We start from the raw sequence: 24,780 nt of genomic DNA on the forward strand, positions 1-24,780 counted from the left end.
GAAAGGAAGCAGCACTAAAAGCTGACAGCAGCACTCGAAATCCTTTTTTTTTTCTTTAGTAGGTTTTGCTGTTTTTTAAAAAAAAAAGTTAGGGTCATAGGATTGGTAGTCTTTAATTTAATCCTTTCTATTAAAAATGTATTTTCACAATGTTACATCACAGGCTACTGTGGTGGCTGACCGGCTGCTGGGCCCTGGCCAGTAGCCCGGAACGTCAGGTGGGTACTTTTGACCGATGGAGCGGAATTAGGCACGGATGCGTATTGGTAACAAATAGATTGTTTACTTACGCCACTGATGTATGGGCGCAGGCAGAGTTGACTGGTTTAATTGCAGTTACAAACGAGTTACAAAGACGCTCTTAAAAGCGCGAGAGAAACAACGAAGTTTTCGTAATCGGCTTACTGCGGTACTGGGGCCAGGGTATGTCGGAGAGGTTGGTGACGGGGAGTCGCTGGTGGGTGATCAGTCCGCCAGGTTTCTCCGAGAAATGCATGGAGTTCTCCAACGTGGGCGGAAACTGCTTTAACTTTTATATGGCTAACAAGCCAATCACTAGTTGCCAAATATGAATAATTTATAACCGGCCAATGGTGGTGTGCGTGTTTGCATAAAGTTGGTGGGAACTTTTTCTAAACTGTAATTTTCCATTACAGTGGCATATAGTTATTGGGTTCTGACATAGCGGAATTTTCCACTGTGACCTAGTTACTGCCACCAGCAGAATTTTCCACTGTGCCATAACATTCAGAATGATTGACAGCAGAATGATTGACAGCAGGATGTTCCACTATGGCAGGAGATTCCACTGTGTCATAGGCATCCAGCTACTCATGGGTTCTGACAGCTACCAAATCAGGAACCATTAAGGGACTATTTGAACTTTGTTGTATTATGTGCTGCTTTTTGTTTATGATTTGTAAAATGAGTGGAGTTTCTTTTAATTCAGATCTTGACTTAGACCTGTGGTTTTCAAACTTACCGAAGTCAAGGAACCCTTTCGTATCACTTCTTCAGTTATGGACCATCTGCCCCTATTCTAAAGACAGACACAGAGCCAGGTGACCCAGCCTGGCCACGGCAGTGCACCCCAGTCTCTTTGCAGAACCTGTGACGACCCATTGTGGAACCTCAGGGTTCTGTAGAACACAGTTTGAAAACCACTGATCTACACCTATCTAGAACTTCAATGTGGCCTCTGTCAATTTTGGGAATGCTTCTCTACAATCCCCCGTCCCCCCCAGGACCTCTGAATTTAGTACCCACCTTTTAGGGCAAAATGTTTTCTTGGTTTCCATCTTATTAGCCAAAAAAAGGGGGAAGGGGAAATTTTACAAAATACATTTTACAATAAAATATTAATATTGTATTAAAATACTGAATGAGATTTTCAATATATGAAGAACAAACTAAATCCTATTTAAACTATTCTTAACCATAAAGGAAGTTTCATTAATTTATCACATCTGATACTAAATTGGGTCATAAGTATAGGGATAAGCACAAAGAAAGATAGTCTGTCTTGACTGGATTGATTGACGTAGTTTGAGTGTAGTCCAAAAACCAACCCAACATTTGGGATCAAAATGAGGCATAGTAAATAACTAATTCTTCCTCTTGGGTTCTATTAGCATTTGAGGTCAAAAGTTCATACAACCTCAAAGTGATATTAGCTTCAAGGTAACACAGACTGATCTGGCAATTTTGACGTTCTTTTAACTCTGAAAATGTATCGGTGCCAATATCTGTATATTCCCTGCCAAGCACATTTCAAGGACATAATGTCACTTCTGAAATCATTGGATTAGAAAATGAGAAGTATATTTAGAGATCTGAAACCAAATTCTTGGAGAGAGGCATGTAACACTTTCTACCTCCAGAGTGAGGAAAATGAGGCCAAATATGTAATTGGATTCTGTTTTATGAGGTGATCCAGTAATGTCAAGTGTCATAAAATCGGTTGTTGCTGAACTGCCCACCTAACTTCTTTAGGAGCTTGATTAAAGGGCGCGCTAGTTTGGGGATTGTCCTAAAAAACTAGAGGTGCGCCAATACATCGGTCTGATATCGAACGGGTACAGATATAAAGAAAATTGTCTATATCAGATATCGGCCCTAGGGGGCTGATAATTTGGCTGATAAACGCCCATGCTGGGTGCAGCCACAGCGCAGCACAGAGCAGAGTTGGCAGCGTGGAGAGCTGCTTCCAGTTGGTAAGTCAGAAGTGGAGGGGGGAGAGAAAGGGGGGAGGGGGGCAGATCAGTGCTCCCTGTGGTGACGGAGGGGCAAGTGGGGAGGCGCAGGATGGAGCCCCGGTTCATTGGGGCTCTAGGAGGGGGCAGCTCCCGCTGCTGCTTGCTCCCTGGAAGGGTGAGGGTGTGGGGGCATGTGCCCTCAGATCTGTGCAGCATGGGTGGCAGCTGCGGGGTGGAGCTGGAATGCGCATCTCTTCTTGCCAGGGGCCGGGCTCAGAGCAGACTCCGGCAGTGCTGGGAGGAGGCTGCAGCCACCCCAAATTTGGCCACAGCTCTGCTCCCAGCCCCGCACCACTGCCTGGTGCAGCCCCAGCTGAATGCCCTACCTCCACCCAAGCACCGGGTGGCACAGGGCTGGGAGTGGTGGAGCTGCAGTGAAATTTGGGGTGGCTACAGCCTCCTCCCAGCTCTGCTGGAGTCTGCTCTGAGCCCAGACCCTGGTGAGAAAAGGTGTGTATTCTGGCTCCACCCTGCAGCTGCCACCTGCCTCATGCCATACAGATCCGGGGGCACATGCCCCCCCACCTCACGAGTCACGGCTCTGTCCTGCGCACCCTCCCATCTGCCCTAGCTGGGCAGTGCCTGTCTTTGCTGCCTCCCTCACCGTGGGGGGTGTTTATCTGCCCCCACACCCCTTCCCTCCCCCTCCCATTCCACCACACTGTACTTACCACCTGATGGCAGCTGTATCGGATATCATACCAGTATTGGCTGATATGCCTCCTTAAATATTGGCTTTCAGTATCAGCCCCCAAAATCTCTATTGGTGCACCCCTATAAAAAAACCAAATCTAAGTTTGCAAAATTTTGTTTCTGGTCATCATTTGAAATAATCTATTTTATCCCGTGCTTGGATAGAATCCTAAAGTTGTGGTACAAGTCAGCTGTTTTAAGTAGATTGCATTAATAGGCATATAGCCAAATGGGGGAAGTTTAATACTTTGATCCTATGACTTCAAATCCCTGGATCTTTTCCATTTTATATATGAATCTGAGCCAATTACTTGGTTGTCCCTTTAGAATTTGCACAAATATCTATTTCTCATGATCAGTTAAGAAGACCATTTCATAAATATTCTTTATATCCTAAAACACATGGGAAGTTCTCTCATTTTGTTTCTATAGAAAATGCAGTCTGTTTAATTAAGATGAGATTTTTATAATTGGGTTTCTCCAAAGACAAGGAAAGAATGGAGCCAGACTATAAAATAGACTCCGTGTTTTTTTTTTTTTTTTTCTTTTTGCATTTTGTTTTGTTTTCTCAAAAGTTAGGGAAGTTCACGTTTTTAGATACCTTGGGCATGAGACAAAATGTGAAGAGGGAAAAGGCTTCTTAGTTGTAGTTATTGCTAAATGAAGGTAGGAAAGTTCTTCACCCTGTTTTTACCGAAAGCTCTAATGTCTAACTTCAAAAGAAATATACATTTTTGCAGCAGTGTCTTATTAAAATAGTGGAATGAAAACTGAACTTTGATAGGGAAAAACTGGTCATCTCTATACACCCAACCACACTGTTGATTGTCTATATTCCTACTGACAGTTTTTAATGGATGCTTTCAGCAAAACACTTGACTAATGGGGGGCCCCTCATAAATGCAGGAGGGGTACTTAATTTTCATAGATTATAAGACATGGGTTATGAACTTGTCCCAAAAGAGTAATATGAATGTGGAAACTTAACTGATTTCACATTACAGTGATGAGATCCATATAAGTAGTTACTTAAACATACCTTTACCTTTCTACCATATTTTTTCACATAATAGCCTGCCCCTTTTCACCCAAAACCAGCAGGGGAAATTTGGGCTTCACTTTTTTTTTTGAGAAAGGTTCCCCATGGGTCTGGAAATGTGACTGGTGGGGCAGAGCAGTGGTAGTGGTACTGCCCCCCCCCCCCCCCTTGTAAATTTCTGGACCTGTGCAAAGTCCTCCACCCCCTCCCTTCCCCCCCTCCCCAATTGCAGGCCAGATTGACACAAGACCCAGGGTTGGTCTGCAGCCAGATGCAATGTGCAAAGTCTCTCTGGACTCAACTCATGGCCCTAGCAGAGCTGGCAAGCTGAATTGGGCCCCATTTTGCAGCCCCAGACCACCTGCACTGGAGCCAGCATATGGGGTCGGACTTAGTGTGCAGCCCAAACCAAAGGAGTCAGTTCAGGCCATGGTTCCCATTCACCATGTGTGGCTGGCAGTTGCTGCTGTTACCAGAAAAGCCAGTTTCTTTTTTTTTCTCTCTCTCTCCTTTTTTTCCTTTTTCTTTAAGCTATCCTTCCAAAACAGGTTGCATACTATATTCAGGGGCATGCCGTATGCAAAATGTATGGTATTTCCATGACATTATACATGCTATCAGTTATTAAACCGTGGTCTTAATCTCAGCTGGAAACTAAACCATCCAATATATTCTGCTTTTCAACAATGGTGTACTGTCAGGTGTTCTATTTACTGTAGATGCCGGAAACGCTGCAGTAACCTTGAAAAGTCCTTTTTCCCTCCCCTCGCTGTTGGTTTATAACTTAAAAAAATTGTCATGATTTTAAAACACTGCTAGGATGGATTGATTTATTGCTCAACCAAAACAATCCAAAAGGATAAATCTGTTATAGATCTCCACTCCCTACAGTCAACAATACATCGGTTATTTTTGTGTATATGTTTGCAAAGTGACGTGGATTTAATATCCTAGTCAAATTGTTAAATGAAAAATTTTTAGGCTTCTTACTGGGAAGTATTTATCTTGATAGTTTTTTCCCCCTCAAAGGAGTAACTTGAAAGTCTCAGTTTTGCAACCCGTTGAGTAGGGGACTGGTGAAGGAAAGTGAAATCAGCTTTGTGTCTGCTATCTGCTCAGTAATGTAAAACAAGAATCCTATAAAAGGTAGTATGTTTTGGGGTGTTTTGGTTTTATTGTGTAAAATTCCCCTAAAAACAAAAAAAACCTAGCACCCCCCCCCCCCCCCCCAAAAAAAAACAAACAAACCAAAAAAAACCCCAAAACAACCCACCATGTTTCCTGGATGGAGGGTTAACATCTATCCTGTGTTTTTGTAAAGATGCTGTGAGATGGTTACTAATGTGCACACGCACATTGTATGCGTGTGCATCAAGGGGTTTTGTTTAGGTTCAGATAATATATTAGCTTAAAATGCATATAGATTGAGATATATAAATTCCTATTATTTGCTGCTTTTTGAAGCATTTAATGGAGTTTACCAAGGTAGCTGTTTCTAACTCTTGTAAAGGTCTTTAATCTGTCCACCTGAGTTCATGCTGCTCCTATGTTTTTGGTTTTTTGTTTTTTTTATTTAAATTTGTTCCACCAATGTTTTTCTTTTGGAAGTCATAACAGTGGAGGTATACATTTTTGTTTCTTCATTTGTTTTATTGGAAGAGATAATAAATAGCAATTAAAAAAATGGTCATTCTTCCTTCCCTCTCCCAAATTGACTGCAGCAGTTCCATGCAGGTAATTCTTCCCCCACCCCTTTTTTTTGACATTCTGACTCATTTTTTTTAGTTACTGAGCAACCTAAATTGAGTCACTTTCCTTTTGAGGACTAGAAATTGTCATCAGTTTCCATAGAATGTAAGGTTTTGTTTAAAAACTAAACAAAGCTCATGTACTTGTAAAGAGAACTTTGTGTGTGGCCTGATGCCATGCTTGTAATGAGTCTCTAGGCATACAGGTGTGGTGTCATAGCTGCTACTCCTATCTTTCCAAAGCATAGCTTAGTTAAATTAGCAAGTCTGGTTATATTTTACTTCCTGCTGCTCTTCAGAATCCTGTTGATTGTGATACAAAAAGATATCTAAATGCAGGTCTTCTGTTAGTAGAGCAGGACTCAGAGCCACACATGTAAGTAGCATCCAAAAAATTGAGGCTTGGTTAAAATAATGGAAAGACTCCTGCCAGTTGAAAGAGGTTCCTAAGAACCTTTCAGGTTAAGTGTCAAGTTATTAATATGGGAGTGACATCTAATGCCAGTTAGCTCTCTATTGTATGCCCAATGTAAGTAAGTTAGATATCTAACTAAAACATTTGTGCAGTGAATAAGTTGTGTTGTCTGTTGATCAAACCTGCCTCCTATGCATTTAATATACATGAATTGGTATGGAAGAAGGAGGAAACTTCTTTTTGAGCTGGAACCTAATGTCAAAAATGAAATCCCTGAAAAAGGCACAGAAATCTCAAGATATGCTCCTCATTTTTAGATGCAACAGAACTGCTTACAGCATGTCCATAGCTCTTCCTCATGGATTTTTTAATGAGATGTGGAATTTGAGGAGGGAAATGTTGACTGCCTTAGCAAGGAAACCTCACTATTATGAAAGGAAAATCCATGCACCTGTTACTAATGTTTAAAAAATAAACTGAAGGAATTTGAACCTGCTTCCTTGGGCAGGATCTCAAGGGAAGCATGAACTTAATACTGCCATATGCCCTGTAATAGTAAGTAAGTACCTATCAGTGTTCTGAAGGATACAGATTTCCCCATGTCTGTGAGGATGAACCAAGACCACTATTTTTACCACGACACAAATAAAGATTTTAAAAAGTCACGTAAAGCCATGTAACTATTTGGGAAAATCATGGGTGCAGAATTTAACAGTAAGCTAGTTAATGATTGTGTTTCATGTATCCAGTGAGTAACAAATATTTGGACACTAAACCCATCTCGGATCTTTTGATTCTGCATCCTTCCTCTGCTGTCAAACATTGCTTAGAAAATGAACAAGGCTCTGCCATCCCTGCCTGCCCTTGGCCACTGTTTGCCTGTCCTCTTTGGTCCAGTCTGGACTGTAGACCTTTTCATGTAGAAATTCTATTTAGTTGGCAAAACTGAGTACATCTGCACCAAAAGCTCCTTTGCAGTGACGGTAATGCCTTTCTGCCAGTAGTCACTTGAGCCAGCAGTGGTAGAGTAAGGCTTCTGCTGCTTCCCAGCATCTCAGGGAAGATGTGTAGAAATTCCTACAGCTTCTTTTCTGGCTCAGTGCTTCCCCAGGATGCACTTCATTCTCTGCCACAGCTGTTTTATGGAGCCATCTGTGTGGATGCCCTCTAGTGCCTGGCAGTTGGTCTCTGCTGCCAGATGTTTGTGCAGGTTGACTAAGGTAAATGTGGCCATAGCCTATGTCAAACACTAAGTTTTTCTGCTGAGTATCGTTTGGAGGGATACTGTGTCAGCCTGTCTTACACAAACCTCTCTATCTGTTTTGGAAACTGAGTTAAGCGTGATTGATTTTGATGCTTTACAGACATTTATTTTGGTCTTGGGATATGACTCTAAACTGCATCCAACTGGAGGGCCTGGTGTCAACGTGGTGGGGCTAGTTGTGGCAGAGTAGTTCCTATAAAATATCACAATGTTGAAACCTCTGGAGTAAGGCAAGTACAGGGTGCCTTAAAACCCTAGCCCCCGCTAGCTTGTAGGTCTTGGCTGGAGAATAGCTAAGGGACATCACCCTGACAGAAATGTGCCATTGCTGAGGTGTTAGGCAGTCAGCAGCAGTTCTGAGCTGTTCTGGCAGAAGCAACAACCATTGAGGCACTGAACATCTGGACATGGTCTGGTCTTTTGATTCTGTCTCATTGTTCTAAAGGGAGGATGGTAGGTCTTGCTCAGCCTTCACACTTCCATACTCTTGCCTAAGTATACTTGTTGAAGGTCTTGGTTTAATGTTTGCAGCACTCCATACAAGCAGATTCATCAAGCACCTGACTGTACCTCTTTCGTGTACTCCTTGGTCCAGAGGATCAACAGTTGCCTACTGGAGGGCATTTATTTAGGAGCTACAGGTAGCAAAAGGGAGAATACATTATGAGTAGGTTTGGTAATTGAAATATGCAAATGTATCTTGGGTTTCCTTGTTGCTGATTTCCTAATGTTTAGTTATAGTGTAGTGGCTCCTCCCTCCCACACACATTTATTTGCCTTACGTAGATCCTCTGCCCTTGGAGTACATTATGGAACTATTCATAAAAAGATCTGCTAGGAGGAGGTTGCAAATGAAAATCTTTATCAGTTGCACCTTTCAGTTATGACAAATTTCATATTGGCAAGAAGCTTTTTATATGGTTGTCAGTATTGTATTTAATGTGCTCCTATGTAGAGGGTCCTTTAGGTTGCCCACCCACTTGGCTGTGTTTAGTCATTTATAATAATGTTATTTTTCTTTACTCACACATCTGTTTTCACTCTATTACCAATTTAAATGCTGCTGTGTATTCTCTGTGTATTGTGGCTACTTTCCCAGTATATTGAAAATTTACGCAGTGTAAGGGGATTTTACAAGTTCTCAGAAAACATGAAATTTTCGCACAGTAGCCATACCACATAATGTCGAAATGACATCTTCTTGTACAATTAATGTGCACCTGTGTATGACTTACTGTTTCATAATGCCCTAGCATAGGTATAAATATTTTTTTTTCAATTTCTTTCATTTGAAACCAACATTTATTTATGGATAAGATTATTAAGTAGCCTCCACTTGTACAATTCGTAACTGCGAATTGAATTATCCCAAGCCCTTTAGTTGGCATAATTGTCTTGACTATTATTTTATTTGGTAATTTGAGTATGACGTACATCATCTCAACAACTTGTGAAATTGCCAGTGCTTGGTCTTATTACTGAAACTGTATGCCAAAAAGATGAGAACAATCAGCCTGCAAAGAAAGTGTATTGTTTTCAGTGATTTTGTTTTCTCATCTATTTTAGAGCATTGAACAATTAGTCAGAATAATCAAAAGCGCTAAATTTAACATGGAAATACTTATTTAAAGTGTGTCAAAAATATAATAACCCTGCTTCAGAGAAATTTTCTCCTTAAATCCTCTTTAAATTTACATGGTCACATGTGTGACATTCTGAATAATATAGAGGTTGTCATTTAAAGCTTATGGTATGTTTGGATATATCAGTTATGTGCAGTACTGTTGTGTAAGAATATACAATAATTATGTAATCCAAATGCAAGGATAAAAATATCCCCAAACCCCACCAATATTGACATTTAAGAGCAACAAATTGCAATTTCTTGCCTTAGAATTAACTGAATTTACAATTTTTGTTCAGGCCTTTCCAAAATGAATTAAAATAACTGTTCCAGTAGTATTAAGGGACCCTGTAGCTCATGTATCAATATTGCATTTTAACGAGTTGCTTAGTTGTAAGATGTCTAATTGCTGTATAATCAGTACTATTCAGTTTTAGGATAAATGGTCTCCTCATGTTTGCCAAAGCAGTGATGTGATACATGGTCTCACCATCGCGGCAAAAGACTTGGTAGTTGAGCTGCTGTTTGCCATGCACAGGGCCGGTGATAAATATATCAGAATGAGCAGAAATAAATAATGTAAACTAGCAATTAAACCCCCCCCCCCCCCCCCCCCCCCGCCAGAACACCTTAAACAAATACTGGAATGCACAGTCTGCTCTCTTCAAGGCAAACCTAGTGCCAAAACCACTGTATTGATCAAATTCAATCCAGACTATAGAACTTCATTATTTAATGCTCAACCTGTACGTTACAGGCTAGACATTTGAACTGGCAGGTGTTTTGATTGAAACAGAGATGTTAGGCAGAAGTCAGGTAGAAGACAAGGTAGAGATGCACATTACAGACTAAATAACTCAGAGATGTTTACACGTTTGTGCGCCTGAGGTCACCTCATGAAATATTGTGAAAGGATGTTTTCTTTCACAGAAAATAAAGGGAATTTTAAATTTAGATTTAGTTAGTTTTCAAGGTGCATCTCTACCCAGCCTTCTGGTCTGAAACTGACATGCAAATTGGCTTCCTGCTTTAATTGAGTTGTAAATGCGAGCTAATGGAAGTGGGGGAAATGGCTTGTAAGCATGCCTAATCATTTATCACTGTTTCTTGTAAGCCAGTGGTTGTCAAGTGGGTGTAAGCGTACCGCTAGGGGTACTTAAAAAGGTTGTAGGGGGTACGCAGACCTAATGTGGCTGATAAATGCTGTGTGTGTGCAGCTATGAAACTACTATGAAACTGTAGTGCAGCATGAAAGCAGCCAGGTTTGGCTGGTAAGTGTGTTGGGAGGGAAGGGGCCTTCAGGGGGCAGATCGAGGCCCCAGCAGTGGGGGAGGGAGTGGAGCTAGGGCAGGGGCAAAGGCTGCCCAGCTGGGGTGGGGAACCAGACAGCTGCACGGGGGTGGCTTCTGCTGCTATGCGCACCCCGGGAGGACGTGGGGGTGTGTGCCTTCAGATCTACGTGCAGGGCAGGGTGGGCTGCCTGCCACTGCGGGCTGGGGCCAGGACAGTGCCAGGCTGTTCCTGGTGGGGACTGGGCTGGGCTTTACCTGGGGTGGGCAGCAGCACTGGGAGGGAGCTACAGGAGGGGCTGCAGCCACTCCAGAATTCGCCATAGCCCTACTTCCAGTGCTGCGACTGCCTGCCCAGAGAGCAGCCCAGCACTGGCCCCAGTCCACAGCAGCAGCCCACCCTGCCTGACACGCGGATTGGGGGGCACACCACCTGTGCCCTCTTGCGGGTGCATGTAGTTACAGGAGCTGCCCCCGCAAGGCTCAGTCCCGTGCCCCAACCCCACTCCGTCCCCCACCATTGTGTGCTCAGGGCGAGCTGTGCTGACCCATCTGGGGGCACATGCACCCCCATGCCCTCCCAGGATGCATACATTGGTAAGAGCTGCTTCTCCTTCCCCACGCCCCCCAGATGAGCTGTTTGTGGCTCTGTCCCATGCTCTGCCATGGCTGTGCAGCCCCAGCCCTGTTTCCTTCCTCACCACGGGGTCTCAATCTGCCCTTTTAAAAACAAGAAAAAAATATAAAGGTTTACAAGAGCTGGAACTTTGAGAGAGAAGAGAGAGATTTGTTTAAAAAAAAAAAGAAAGTTGAAAACCCCTGTTGTAAGTCAAAGGTACCACAGTGGTACTTCAGGAAGTGTGTGTGGGGGGAGGAATTGTGTTCTTTCTTGAACTGTGTTAGATGGAAAACATGTTCCATCCTCCATGGAAAATTGTAGTTCCATAGAAGTGGAAAGCCAGTCTGCCTGGGACAACCACATTTTTTAAGAACAGGCAAACCAAATCCTATGCCAAATTTATTTCCCTTTGGCGCATTTTCTTCTTGGAGTGCTTTTCAGGTTCAGGGAACAAGAAAGATGTTCAAAATGGAGCGATGAAGTTCTGCATCAGAAATGAGGAGATGAGGTTCCTGTGGGTTTATATATATATTGAAGCTGACAGCATCAAAATAGCAAGTAAGCTCTCCTCAACAAAACCTCAGTTGATCCACTCCTGAAATTTCTGTTCACCTGTTTGCAGTTTCTGGAAGAGAAATCTATCATATGATTTATCTGCTCTGGTATACATTAACAGAAGCTGAAAAACATTGCGTTGCATCTGGGAATTCCATATGTTGGACTGTAGTTCTTGTGTGTTGATTCCACTGCATTGATTCTTTTATGATTACGGTTATACACTTTCTAACTGGGATCTCTGATTTCTGTGAAATGACTTCAACATTTGTCCTTTTACTGCTATAAAGCTGACTAAATGTTAGTTTAATTAGTAGAATTGATTTCTGTTTCTATTGTTACATTTTATACAGCCTGCTTGTTAACATTTCAGATCTGGTATATTTTACACAGAATGACACGTAGGGGCTTAAATTTTGCATATTTAAAGGAGAGCTTTAGGAAGAATTTTCCCGTAACTAACATATATCTGATCATATTGGATTTTATAAGGGCTTAAAGTGAAATGTTTCTGGTATACATGTCAACATCAGTTCCTATATTTTGCTATTTGATATTGCAATTGAAGTTTGCAATTTACCTGTGACCTCCATTTTTGAACTTTAAACAGTTCTGTCATGAGGCTCAGAATTGTGAGAGACAGCATCATTCAGTATCTGTCCCTAATACCTCTTCTTGTCTATATCTATGGTGGAATAAATAAAGGAAAAACTGCAGTTTTTACCACTGGGGCAAAAGTATCTTGCTAGGACAAAAATTAAGAGTTCCTCCTAATTTGTTTGGTTTTGGTTGATTTGTTTTCATAGACATGGTGTTGTTATGATGGATGTTATCTAGTTAGTTGTATTTTATTCTCCAGTAGCAAGTTTTTAGTTCTCTTTACATTCAAATTATGAATATAATGAAAAATCCAGGAGGACCAGTAATTTTGATTTGTGATACAATATTATTTCATGGGGAAAGACCTGGTTATGACTTCTTATCATGGAAATCATGGTCTTACCAAAGATAAGCAGCTTTATACATCACTTTCAATAGTTTTCCTCTTTTACTAGACTATAGAATCAAACTGGCGATGTGGACGACACAACTTGCAAAGAATTCAGTGCCGCTCTGAAAATAGCAAAGGTGTCTACTGTTTACAGTATGACGATGAAAAGATTATCAGTGGCCTAAGAGATAACTCCATTAAGGTAATCACTCTCTTTTTTTTTTAATTTCTTCCCCTTTATTTATAAAGGAGGTGCAGTACTTTGGTCTTGGCTTTAGAAAGAAGACTGTCAGGGCTGTTTTTGCTTCCTTGGGCATTTCTTTTCTTCATTGTGTGAGACAGTGTTTTGTGTGGCCCTATATAGTCCCACAGGGAAAAGTAGTAGCACCCTCATTTGTATTTTGCTCCAGGAATTCTGGGAACTTCCAGCCCTGGAATATGCGCAATGCTCATTTTGGCCCAACTAAAAGTAAAATGCTTGCAAAAATCAGGTTTAGTATAAGCAGGGGGAAGGGGGAGGGCATGTCTGTGCTTGAGTATTCCCTTTCGCTTTCTTAATGGATTGCTTTAGTATCAGTTCCTGCTCATTCCCAAACCCACCCCTGACAATTGCCAAATAATTTGCAAGCAGCATTGCTTGTAGGTTCTCTTTTGCCGACACTGGCCCTCTGCTCATAATGGGAAAGGTCAGAATTTGGACCCATTTGTCAGATCTTTGTAATGGTACTTTCTTTTAACAGATCTGGGATAAAACAAGCTTGGAATGTTTGAAAATCTTAACGGGACACACTGGCTCAGTTCTCTGCCTACAGTATGATGAAAGAGTCATTGTAACTGGATCTTCAGATTCTACAGTGAGGTGAGCTCTGTTAGTGTCAGTGAATTAAGATCAAGTCTGAGGCTCAGTACTTGTTAACTGATTTGTGAATACTAAAGTATAAGGGCGATTCCTGATGATAAATACAGAGCAGCGACACAAAGTGCTTACATGATTCAACAGAAAGCTGTACCTGTTAGCTTTTCCTGGTCCCAGTTTTCAGTCCTGTGCTTATAGAGCTTAAATTCCAAAAACTTTAAGAAATGAAATCCTTATGAGCCAGGGCAGAAGTCAAGGTCTGAATGGAACTGGAAGGAGGTTCTGATGGGCCAACTATTCTGTAATTGCCAATTTAAGATTTCTTGCACATTCCTCTAAAAATCTCCTGGTGACTGCCATTGGCGGCCCGCTGCTGAGCCACCTGGACACCTTGTGCGAAGACCATTCTTATGTTCTTACATCTATGTTCTTTTTGCGAATGTAATGCTCATGTAAAGTTGCATTGTTGATATTTTGTCATAAGCAAAATCCTCCTCCCAGATGCATCACAGCAGCACTGCAATTTTCCTCGAAGTGTTTTGCTGTGGCTTGGAGGGAGAGGTCATTCTCTTCATACACTTATGGTATGTTTTGGGCAGTGGATGCCATTCCTCTGAGTACTGAGTGGAGATGACCACATCTTCATTTGACATGAGGTAGTAGACAGCCAAAGATGGTGTAAGCTTTTGATTATTACAGGCTTGTATAGCTTGTATAGCGTTCTGGTCGCTAGTAAAGCGACCAAAACACTGGCTTGCATCCATAGATGCTTCTCAAGCAAATCCTGGGACGTCATTCTCCCCCTGTACTCGGCCTTAGTGAGGCCGCAGCTGGAGTACTGCGTCCAGTTTTGGGCTCCACAGTTCAAAAAGGATGTGGAGAAGCTTGAGAGAGTCCAGAGATAAGCCACGCGCATGATCAGAGGTCAGGGAAGCAGACCCTACGATGACAGGCTGAGAGCCCTGGGGCTCTTTAGCCTGGAAAAGCGCAGGCTCAGGGGTGATTTGATGGCCACCTACAAGTTTATCAGGGGTGACCACCAGTATCTGGGGGAACGTTTGTTCACCACAGCGCCCCAAGGGATGACGAGGTTGAATGGTCACAAACTACTACAAGATCGTTTCAGGCTGGACATAAGGAAGAATTTCTTTACTGTCCGAGCCCCTAAGGTCTGGAACAGCCTGCCACCGGAGGTTGTTCAAGCGCCTTCATTGAACACCTTCAAGATGAAACTGGATGCTTATCTTGCTGGGATCCTATGACCCCAGCTGACTTCCTGCCCTTTGGGCGGGGGGCTGGACTTGATGATCTTCCGAGGTCCCTTCCAGCCCTAATGTCTATGAAATCTATGAATCTTTGAATTGGCAACAGCGAGGTAAGAATTTTGTTGCAAAGTCCTTTAATATGCCCCCCCTCCCCCTCCACTTAATATGAGGTTTTTGTACATAGACCTTTTTTCTTTAAGAAATGCCTCCTATAAGGGAACTACAAGACAAAAGTAGCTTTGGGCAGCCAGGAAAATGAGGTGCTTGGAGACCTATTCATCAGAATGGCAGACCTGTGTGTTTCCTATTTGTAACATATATAATCATTATTCTTTCATTTTTAATTCTTTTTGGGTACATTTTTTTTGCAGAGTGTGGGATGTAAACACAGGTGAAGTTCTAAACACCCTGATTCATCATAATGAGGCAGTGCTTCATCTGCGGTTCAGTAATGGCTTAATGGTGACGTGTTCAAAGGACCGGTCCATTGCTGTATGGGATATGGCATCACCTACTGACATCACTCTGCGTCGTGTGTTGGTTGGCCATCGGGCTGCTGTTAATGTTGTAGACTTTGATGACAAGTATATTGTGTCAGCATCAGGTGACAGGACCATTAAAGTAAGTTGTCAGAGCCTATCTTTGAAGATGTTACACTTGGGAAATGACTAAATAAAATAAAATTGCTAACCTGTACCCAAAAGATTAAAATATTCAACTTCAAAATTTCTACACATTGCGTTTGTGATTAAAATCTGGGTCCCAGATGTGTTTGTGAAATAGGTCTGTGGCTATTTCTTTGCTATTTATTGCATCACTTCCTTTTATTAGGTGTTAATGTTTCTATGCAAATAACGTGGCTTGTAACATTTTTGTGGCTTCTATAGCTGTATGATAGAAAGGTTAAAGCCCACTCATGATGTTTAAACTCCAACTAGATCTTGAAATTGGCTTGAAAATTAAACATGGCATCTTTTGTTCCTTTTCTCAAATGATATATTTTTATTAAGATGGCTGTCTTGTCCTAGACATGAAATTTATCAGCAGTTGCCTTACCTACCACACCTGCTCAGCAGCTGAACCATGCTGTCATGTTTGAAAATTTAAAACGCTGTGTTTAAAGACTACATTACATACCAAGAGTTTACTTACCTGAAAATTACTAAATAACATGGGCATTTTTCTCCCTCTCTCCCTCCCCCTCTAGCCCCCACCTTTAAATCATAATTGGTTTTGACTGTGCCAAAGGTTCTTTGGGCAGAGTTGTCCCATACATCTGCTGAAGGTACTGTACACTGATAGAAAATAATCCATTGGGTTCTTTTCATTACAGCTTTAAATACAACTTTTAAAAAAAATTGCCAAGTTGGCTAAACAAATAATTTGACATTAAAAAAAAATAAAAATAAAAACAGCTTTGTCCCTTCTGCAGATAAAACTTCTAGTTTTCTCTTTAATCAGCAAAAGATGGTTGCCCATGTTTCATGGTTAAAAGAAAACCCAGCGCTAATGATAAAACTAGTCTGTCTATTTTTTCACTTTTGTCTCCTTTTCATGTTATTAGTAACAAGCCAAACTTAAGTTCCAATTTTTTTGTTACTGAATATGTACTAAAGCAGATTTGAAAATATTTACGTATTAGAGCAGTTCCCAGAAGTTTCATTTAGGATTAGAACTCTATTGTGCCAGTCCTTGCAGCAACTCAAAATATGTGGACTTGTTTTCCAGAGAACTTACAGGCTTTGCTTTCTTAGCAAAACTGGACCTCTACCCATTTTATTTAGGAAATTTAGCCTAAATTGTTTTACTTAACCCCTTGATAGGCCATAACTGTTAAAATGAAGCATTTTAATTTGTTCAACAGGTCTGGAGTACAAGCACATGTGAGTTTGTACGTACTCTAAATGGGCACAAGCGTGGCATTGCTTGTCTTCAGTACAGGGATCGGCTAGTTGTGAGTGGATCGTCAGACAACACTATTAGGTGGGTGAAAGGAAAGAGCTTCAAAATGTTACACTTTGCACTCGGAAGTGTAAAAAGTAGCAGTTATTTTCTGACCTTTGAATCTGTCCTGCCTCATTTCTCTATATAATGTATAAGGTGTAATAATTTCTTTGACATATTTGTCAGTATTAGAACAGGCAATCATTGTTGAAAACCTTAGGGCATGGATACACAATACTTAGAATTGTTTAAATCTGGTTGGAACTTGAAGAGGACAGACATACAAGCCTGCTAAACTGATTTAAATTTGCCTGAAACGGTCCAAAGTTGTACCTGGAAAATCAAATATTATTTTGAACCATTTCACTGTGAACTGGTTCAGTGTTGTTTGTTGACACCAAGGGCCCCTCTGGAAATTCATGTAAAAGTGTGATAGGATCTGATGCATGATCCATACAATTGTGCCTCCTGCCGTGCCACACAGGCAAAATTTGTAGGATCCAGCATCAGATCCAATCATGCCTCATTGCTGGTATATGGGGAGCCTGGGATCACAGTCCTTCCCTCCTCCCCCTCCCTGCACCAGCAAGTAACAAGCTTTTGTGGGTGGAAGTCCCATAGCTGATGGGGCTTGCAGCCATGGTAGTGCATGTTGCACCCCTGCACCTGGGAGCCTTGCCAGTTGATGGGACTCCCAGCCACAGGAGAGCACCAGTTAATCATGGGATTAGAACAAACCAAAGAAATATCACTTTTTGTGGAATAACTTTTGTGACTTATTTTTTGTTTTATCATGCCTTTCATGGATTGAATGTGTGGCTGCAATATAGCTTAAGATGCGATTACTGTATTTACTTGCATATAAGAAATTTTCCATATATTAAATCAGTATAATTGGGGGGTTGTCTTGTATTCAGAGTCATTTTATATCTGAGTAAATATAGTAACTGGTTAAGTACCTCTAAAGTGTAATGTGTAGATGGGACCCAAGTGTTTTGTGACATGGTCTGGTCTGTCCTGCAGGCATCCTGCATTGCATTACTCTGCTGTACTGATTGACTAAGAATGTATCGGAGTTAGTGTACTCCCTTCTGGGGACTGCATACAGAAACCTCAAGTGGATCTTGCACTCTTGCTTTGACAGTGCAGTCTGATTCTTTCTGGAGAAAAATTAGGTTTAAAAGATGGAGTAATGAGAGGGAAGGTTAACATTGGAACTGCGTTTCTCATAGATCTATTTTACTGTTTCTTTAAGGCTATGGGACATTGAATGTGGTGCCTGTTTAAGAGTACTAGAAGGCCATGAAGAATTGGTTAGATGCATCAGATTTGATAACAAGAGGATTGTTAGTGGAGCCTATGATGGGTATGTTTCAAACAAATTTTCAGGTCATTCATATATTCTATAATAAAGCACTCTTGAATTTCTTGTGTCTCAGACATCACATAGAAGGTGAATTTTCTTCAGATTTGTGTTTTGCTTTCTGTAAATGACCTACGATAGATAAATATTTAACCCAAGTTTTGCCTACTTTCTGGAGAATTAAACACCAAAGCTTTCAGTTGCAGGCTATTAAAAATAAAGTGTTTTTAGTAATGTATAATATGCATCATTTAGTCCATTTGAAGTACCTTCCAGTAACTCCTTAGGGCTCTGACTCTCCTCAGAAGACTAAGTTGGTAGTTTCCTACACAATCAATAGAAGTGTTTTACTAATCAGGTTTCTGTGACTTGTGCTATGGCACAAGTTGGTAAAATAGACTATTAATCTGTGTCAAGCAGCATCCAATGAGAATGGGCCATTTCCATTTTTTCCTTCCCTAAGGTGTCACTGACAAACCCCATGCTTCCCGAGAGGCCTTGGCTGCCTTTTTTTACTAACCCCGTAACTGTTTTGTTCTGAAACTGTATGCTGTAGAACTTGTAACATTTGAAACTGCAGTACTTGGACTGAGCAAAAAAGTTTTAAAGTTGGTGGTGTTTTATTGCTCTGGGAAGGCACCAGGAGCCATTTTATGAAGAGTAATGTCTTAATACAGTGAATTCAGGATAATTCCAGTCTATATCTGCATTCTGTTTTTGTTAACCTATCCTCTCTGGTATTTGTTTGTATTTTTAATTCAAGTGAATGTTATAGTCTTATTGAAGGAAGACCATGAGTGCCCTTCCACTCTTGTATGAATTGGTTCTACTAATTTTGATTCTCCAGCTACCCTGCAACAGTCTGTAATCCCAAATCCATTCTGGGGGACTGTTCTTCCGTGTGCTTTATGGGCAGTATGATAGAGATCTTTTCAGCTTTTCTATAATTCTAGAAAGCTCATATGCAAAATTTGTTTGTATATATGTATTGTGCCAGCTCCTAGCTGTTCCTTCTTGTACTGGGGGCTGTATACAAATAAACAAAAATAATCCCTGCCCGAAAGAATTTAGTTGTAGCATATTATCAGAGATGTTCTACCTTTTTCTTGCAAGTAAATGAGCTCTGGGGCAATTCCACCATTCCATTTATGTTGATGAAAATATTTGCAATACTTATGCTTGAGGCAGCATTTCTGTTACAATAACATAATCATCTTGTTTCACTTTGTAGCAAAATTAAAGTTTGGGATTTGCAAGCTGCTCTTGACCCTCGTGCCCCAGCAAGCACATTATGCTTGCGTACATTGGTGGTATGTAAACTTTGATACATTTGGGGTTTTACACAGTAATAAGGCTTTGTATTTGGTCAGAGTGAGTGTTTTAATAAATGTTGTTGCAAATCTGTCAAGTGTAATGGAGTAGGTAAGAAATTCAGTATGTTGTACAAGTTCTGGTCTGTTCCCAGAACTGGCAATGATGCAAAAGTACTGGGTATGTTTTTGTGTGCAATGAGTTACTAGTCTTAGAAGAAACCTTCAGCTGTTAAATTCTTCTAGCTTGGTATTTCCAAATGCTCTTAAAAATGTAATCAATTTGATAGTGTGTGAGGTTCATTTTGGTTCTTGGGGTGGTGTTTTAATATCTTATAAATATTGTACCACTGGCTTTAAATTAATTCTTGCTAAATGGAACAAACTTGGAATGCTGTCAGCCTTCCTTTAACCCTATTCCTGATTCCAGAATTGGGGAAAAATAGGCATGGGAAGGGAGTGGCCCCAGTCTTAAAAGGATTACCACAGGAACTCTAATCACTTCAAAGGCTATTATATTTTAAGTGGTTGCTTATTTTATTTTCTTTGTAAGAAGGGCTTTGATTTATGCAGTCATTTGACACATTTAAAAATGATTATAATAATACAGTGGGAGAATTGGATGTCTCAGTTGTTCTGAATACACAGAGTTCCACCACCAAATACAAAGCTTGAATATTGTCCAAGTCAGTAGCTGTTTGTTTTATGTGAAATGAGCTTTGCTTGTCCTTTCCTACTGAAGTACCCACCCTTATCAGTAGTCTTGACATAATAGATTAAGAAGATTATGAAGTATATTTTTATATGAATAAACTCTATTTCCATTACCAGCTCTTTATGTCTTCAAGAGAGAGACTTCAGCCTTGGGCCTATCTGTTATAGCCTTTGTGGCCAATACAGCAGAACCTTGAGTGAAGGACAAACCACACCACTCTTTGCTTTGGCTTTTATTTCAAAGGATTCTGCTTCTTCACTCAGCTGGAGTACTGCAGCAGTTCTACACAGCTCTTTGCTGTGGCTCTACATTCCACCAGTTGTTCAACCCTCATCTTTGCAGGGGCAAAATAACCTAACCCTGTGATTTATATAGTTTTACTGTTCTTGAAACCAGGAGTAGCCAGCTAGTAGCATGGTGCCACAAGTGGCATGGCACTCTGTATGCGTGTGTGGCACACAGCACATCTGGAAGGGGACAAGCAGCATCATGGAAGATAGAACATGAAGCAGAAAGCAAACAGCCAGGGAGCACAAGGAAAGAAGCAAAAATCTGATCAGTTTGGGAAAGGGGATCAGAGTAGCATTCAGGAAGGATATGGAGTCAATTTGTAGTACACCTAGCAAAAAAGTTGGCCCCCACTGCCCTAAACAGGCGTAGGCAACCTGTTCTGTTTGTGGGCTGGGACTACCCACCCTGTGTCAGAGGTGGGTAGGCAGTAGGTCCCTGCTGCTGTTGCTGCTTGTCACCTTAGCAGCAAAGGGAGAGTACCTGCAGCTGGCACATCTCTCAGTGACAACCTGGGGAGACTGCCTGCAGCCCCACATCCCTGGGTTGGACCCATAGGTTCTGCAAGCAGGACTGACCTGTGGGCTTCAGGTTGTCAATCTTTGCAGTTAAATCATCACTTCCAATAGTGGGGCTATCCTTTTTGGCAGGTATGCCATAAATTAGCCCCATATTCTCTCCTAGTGCTACTCTGATCCTTTCCCCTTGCCCTATCTGCTGCTCAACTTTCTGCTCCCTTACCCAGCTGCTGCTCTGCTTTCTTCTCTGTGCCTGAACTGCTCTTCTGCTTTATGCGCTCTGCCGCACCTGCCCCTGTGCTGCCTGTCCCTTCTGCAGTCAGCCATGTGCCCCACACACAGTCTGCCCTTGCCACTTGTGGCACCTGTGCTGCAGGTTGGCCACCCTTAACTTTGGAAGGTGAACTGGCAGGATGAAGTATAGGATGTTATTTGTCTTGTGGGAGAGTTAGCATCCTGGTGTCATTTGGTATGGTCTTTTCAGAAATTCCCTGCAATGGGCATTTTTACATTCTTTTTTCCCTCCTCCTTTCTCAAAGACATATTTAATAATTTGCTTACTTTCTAGTGAAGCAGACCTAGGCTTGCATTCCTCATAGTGAATATCATGTTTACCTGATTCTAAGATGAAATCCTGTGTCCCCTCCCCCATCCCCTTCATTTGAGGGTCTTATAATTATATCTGAGGGAGGTTGAGGGCAGGTGGTAGCTGTAGCTCTGACTCCATCCCTACACGGAGTCGGAGCTGTAGCCACAGCTGCTGCCTGCACCCTGCCATCTCCCCTCTGCAGCTGCTTCTCCCCATTTCCCATTCTGCCCTCCCCATACAACCTCTGTTCCCCTGCCAGTCCCTCTCCACCCTCTCCCTCCCCAGCTTGCTCTGGACTGTCAGGCTCCGTGCACACTGCAGCTTCAGGCATTGAGCACAGCCCCATAACAGCGGTGCATGGCTGCTTCAGGGGCAAGGCTGTGCTCAGTACCTCATGCTAGATCGGGGATGGGGCCTATCAGCATGGACTAAGAGTGAATGGGGAGAGGCAGGCGGGGAAGGGACTAATTTTAGATGACTGTCCAATAATGAGATTCTATACATGGAAAATTATAACAAATTTATAATTTTTCCATGAATAAAATCTAATTATTGGGGTATTGTCTTAAATTCAGGGTCATCTTAGGAAAATATGGTAAACTGCAGATGGGCCTTTGAAGTGGCTTTTGGGGACTGTACACTAGTTTTAAGTAGCAGGCCTGTTTAACATAATAGAATTTTATGCAACGGATAAAACCCTGAATGCTTGCCTATGCTAGCCAGTTTTTTCTCTGTTGCTTGCTTTAAGTTAGTAGTCCGTAAATCAGTTCTGCTGGTCCTTAATACTCTTCAACTCTTGCCTGTCCGCTCCATGGAAAACTTACGGTTATCACAATTTTTATTTGGAAACCACTGAATAATTTGCTGCTATAATTTAAATAGCAGTATTTTTTCTCAGACCTGCATGTAATTCCCACAAAACAGTTCTTGACCAGCATATTAAAATGTTCATCTCTTAATTTTGTATGTAGATTGGCATGTGAGTGTGAAGTTGGTGAAACTTGATCCTCCTCCTGTCCCGCTAACTAAGCTCTTACTATTTACAGGAACATTCAGGACGTGTGTTTAGACTCCAGTTTGATGAGTTTCAAATCATTAGTAGTTCCCATGATGACACGATTTTGATATGGGACTTCTTAAATGTGCCACCCAGTGCCCAGAATGAGACACGCTCTCCATCCAGAACATATACTTACATCTCCAGATAACAGTCTGCACTTTACTACCCTCATAAGGTAAAATTGTAAATCTTCTTTATGTTGAATATATTCTGTATGTGCATTTTACTGCTCTTCCTGTTGTCAGTTTATAGATCATCTCCTACTGAGTTTTTCTAAAGTTTTAGTGATCATTCTGCTTTTTTGCATCGTGAAATACTTGCATGGTATTGCTTTTTGGGTTCCTGGATACTGCGATGTTGGCAAGTTTATATTTGGCTGCTTGCATCTTTGCTACAGTTTGCACTGCCTCTGGTCCAATATTGAAGTAGTTATAAATTTAATTTTAAGTAGCTTTTTAATTTCTTGAGAAATAAGAGTTTATAACTAGGTTATTTTAAAAGACAGTCACTTGCTACATCTTGGCCTGAGAACGTTTGTTAAATCCAATATTCGTGAAATCACTACAGACACTTCTACAATTCAGAAATTACTGCAATTTTTTATCACTTATTACTTCGGTCAATACTTTGAAGTCCCTTGGATAAGCATACTTTAGTTCCTAAATATATATTTAATGGGAGGATGTTTCAGAGCCTAAAGTTTTAGAAATTGTGTGAGGAACTAGACCAAGAGTACCAGGAGTCAAGATGTAGAAGAAATCAGAGTAAGTTTATCATGAAGCATGTGTAAATCTTTTATTTGGGATGGTTTTGCTGACTCGCTTCTGAATCTGGGCATGTTATCTATCTTTTAGGTCAGGTTTCCACATTGGTTGAATTGACATTGTTCCTTGAGTAGGGCGCATCTTGTGATTAACGGATTCTTCTTTTTCTTAAGGAAGAAAATTTGAGATGCAAGACGAGGGTTTTTGTTTGTTTGTTTGTTTTGTGTTTTTGGGTGCCATGAGATGAGTTAGATGTTTAACACCTAAAAAAATATCTCTGTTTGGGAGAACCTACATAATGGCAGCATGCTTATAAAAACGACTGTCAGTGTTGTTATATTATTGCACACAGTATGCCTCAACACTGTGAAATAAGATCTTTTCAAGTTCATTTAGAGCTTGCTTTTCATTGAGGCCTTTATCCTTTACTTTTTTAGGGCTAACTGGCATTGCATGAGTCACCAGTAAACTGAAGATGTTTGCTGTTGTGACTAAAGTTTATCATAAGTGACAATTCCCCAGCATAACCACAAGTAATAAAAATAAATGTTTTCAAAAGGAAAAATTTCATCATGTCAGGAGACATGACATGACATCTTGAAGCTGTCAAAAGCAGCTTACTTGAACTTTGTGTTTTGTTTCCATTTCTCTGCAAGTCAACTTGATTTAAGTTTTCTAAATACTGTATATTGAGTAAAAACGCTGCTGTAGATCCATTTGCTTGAACAGTGGTGTCTTTTCCTTATGTCATTTATATCGCTGCCAACAGTTGCACTTCATGCTATAAAAATACCCAAGACTGCTGAAACCTGGAAACAGAAATTATCTTACCAGATCAGTCCAGTGAGTTCATCATCTGTTGGTTCAGTTTTCTGTCTGTGACATTGGCTAGTGCTGTGTCCTTCAAAGGAACTGAGAAATTACCCCAGAGAATAGTTCTGGAATAGCCCTGTTGAAAGAGGGATTTAAATTAAAAACCAGGTAGTACTTAGATTTTGCCCCCAAAGCTTAACACGTTTGCTCATGAAGTGTTTCCCCGTCTTACATAGCTGGATATTTTCATTGCCTCTGAATGTACTGGTATATTTCTGCTAAGACTCTTGGCCTCAGTGATAACTTGCAGAACTCTCTGCTATGATAGGGGTTTTTTGGTTTGTTTGTTTTTTTGTAGCAGTCCTTTAATATTCTGAAGAAGGAATGCTTTTCTGATTGAGGAATTGCTGCCTTTCTGCCTTGTCAACTTCTATTTTTCCTTTGAAGCATAAACTCTTAAAAATGTAGTTTTCCTTCCCTCACAGCAAGAATATTGGCATTGTGCCAAATTAATATCAGATTTGCAACCCTTTGAAAAATAACCAGGCTTATTCCCTTGCAACACGTTCCCTTGTGCTCAACGTCTAGACTCAGTAGTTCGTTGAGTTCCTCCAGCCTCAGTAGTGGAAGAAAAGAAAGGGAGCAGTGACAGGCTGGCTTTCCTAGGGTACTCTTCAGCTGATGTAAGTGTAGCTCGGGTGGCAGCAGTCTGTGTTGCAGGATTAAAGGCTTAGGGTAAAAGCAGGGTTGGAAGTGATACATTGTTTTTTTTCAACTTCCCACATATTTGAAGGACTTTTTAT

The 24,780-nt window shown here is 41.1% G+C and overlaps 1 protein-coding gene across 5 annotated transcripts in view; it reads left to right on the forward strand.

The window, feature by feature from the left end:
* FBXW11 (F-box and WD repeat domain containing 11) overlaps nt 1–24,780 on the forward strand; it is a 134,147-nt gene that overhangs the window by 105,699 nt on the left and 3,668 nt on the right. For all 5 annotated transcript variants that reach the window (XM_014606560.3, XM_014606563.3, XM_014606561.3 and 2 more), the window contains 7 exons: nt 12,557–12,694; nt 13,233–13,351; nt 14,985–15,234; nt 16,478–16,596; nt 17,813–17,923; nt 19,152–19,230; nt 22,387–22,575. In XM_014606560.3, coding sequence (XP_014462046.1) covers nt 12,557–12,694; nt 13,233–13,351; nt 14,985–15,234; nt 16,478–16,596; nt 17,813–17,923; nt 19,152–19,230; nt 22,387–22,548 — 978 coding nt within the window. In that variant the 3' untranslated portion in view covers nt 22,549–22,575. The remainder of the gene's footprint in view (nt 1–12,556; nt 12,695–13,232; nt 13,352–14,984; nt 15,235–16,477; nt 16,597–17,812; nt 17,924–19,151; nt 19,231–22,386; nt 22,576–24,780) is intronic.

The sequence above is a fragment of the Alligator mississippiensis genome, chromosome 9 (assembly GCF_030867095.1).
Source record: "Alligator mississippiensis isolate rAllMis1 chromosome 9, rAllMis1, whole genome shotgun sequence".
NCBI lineage: Eukaryota > Metazoa > Chordata > Crocodylia > Alligatoridae > Alligator > Alligator mississippiensis.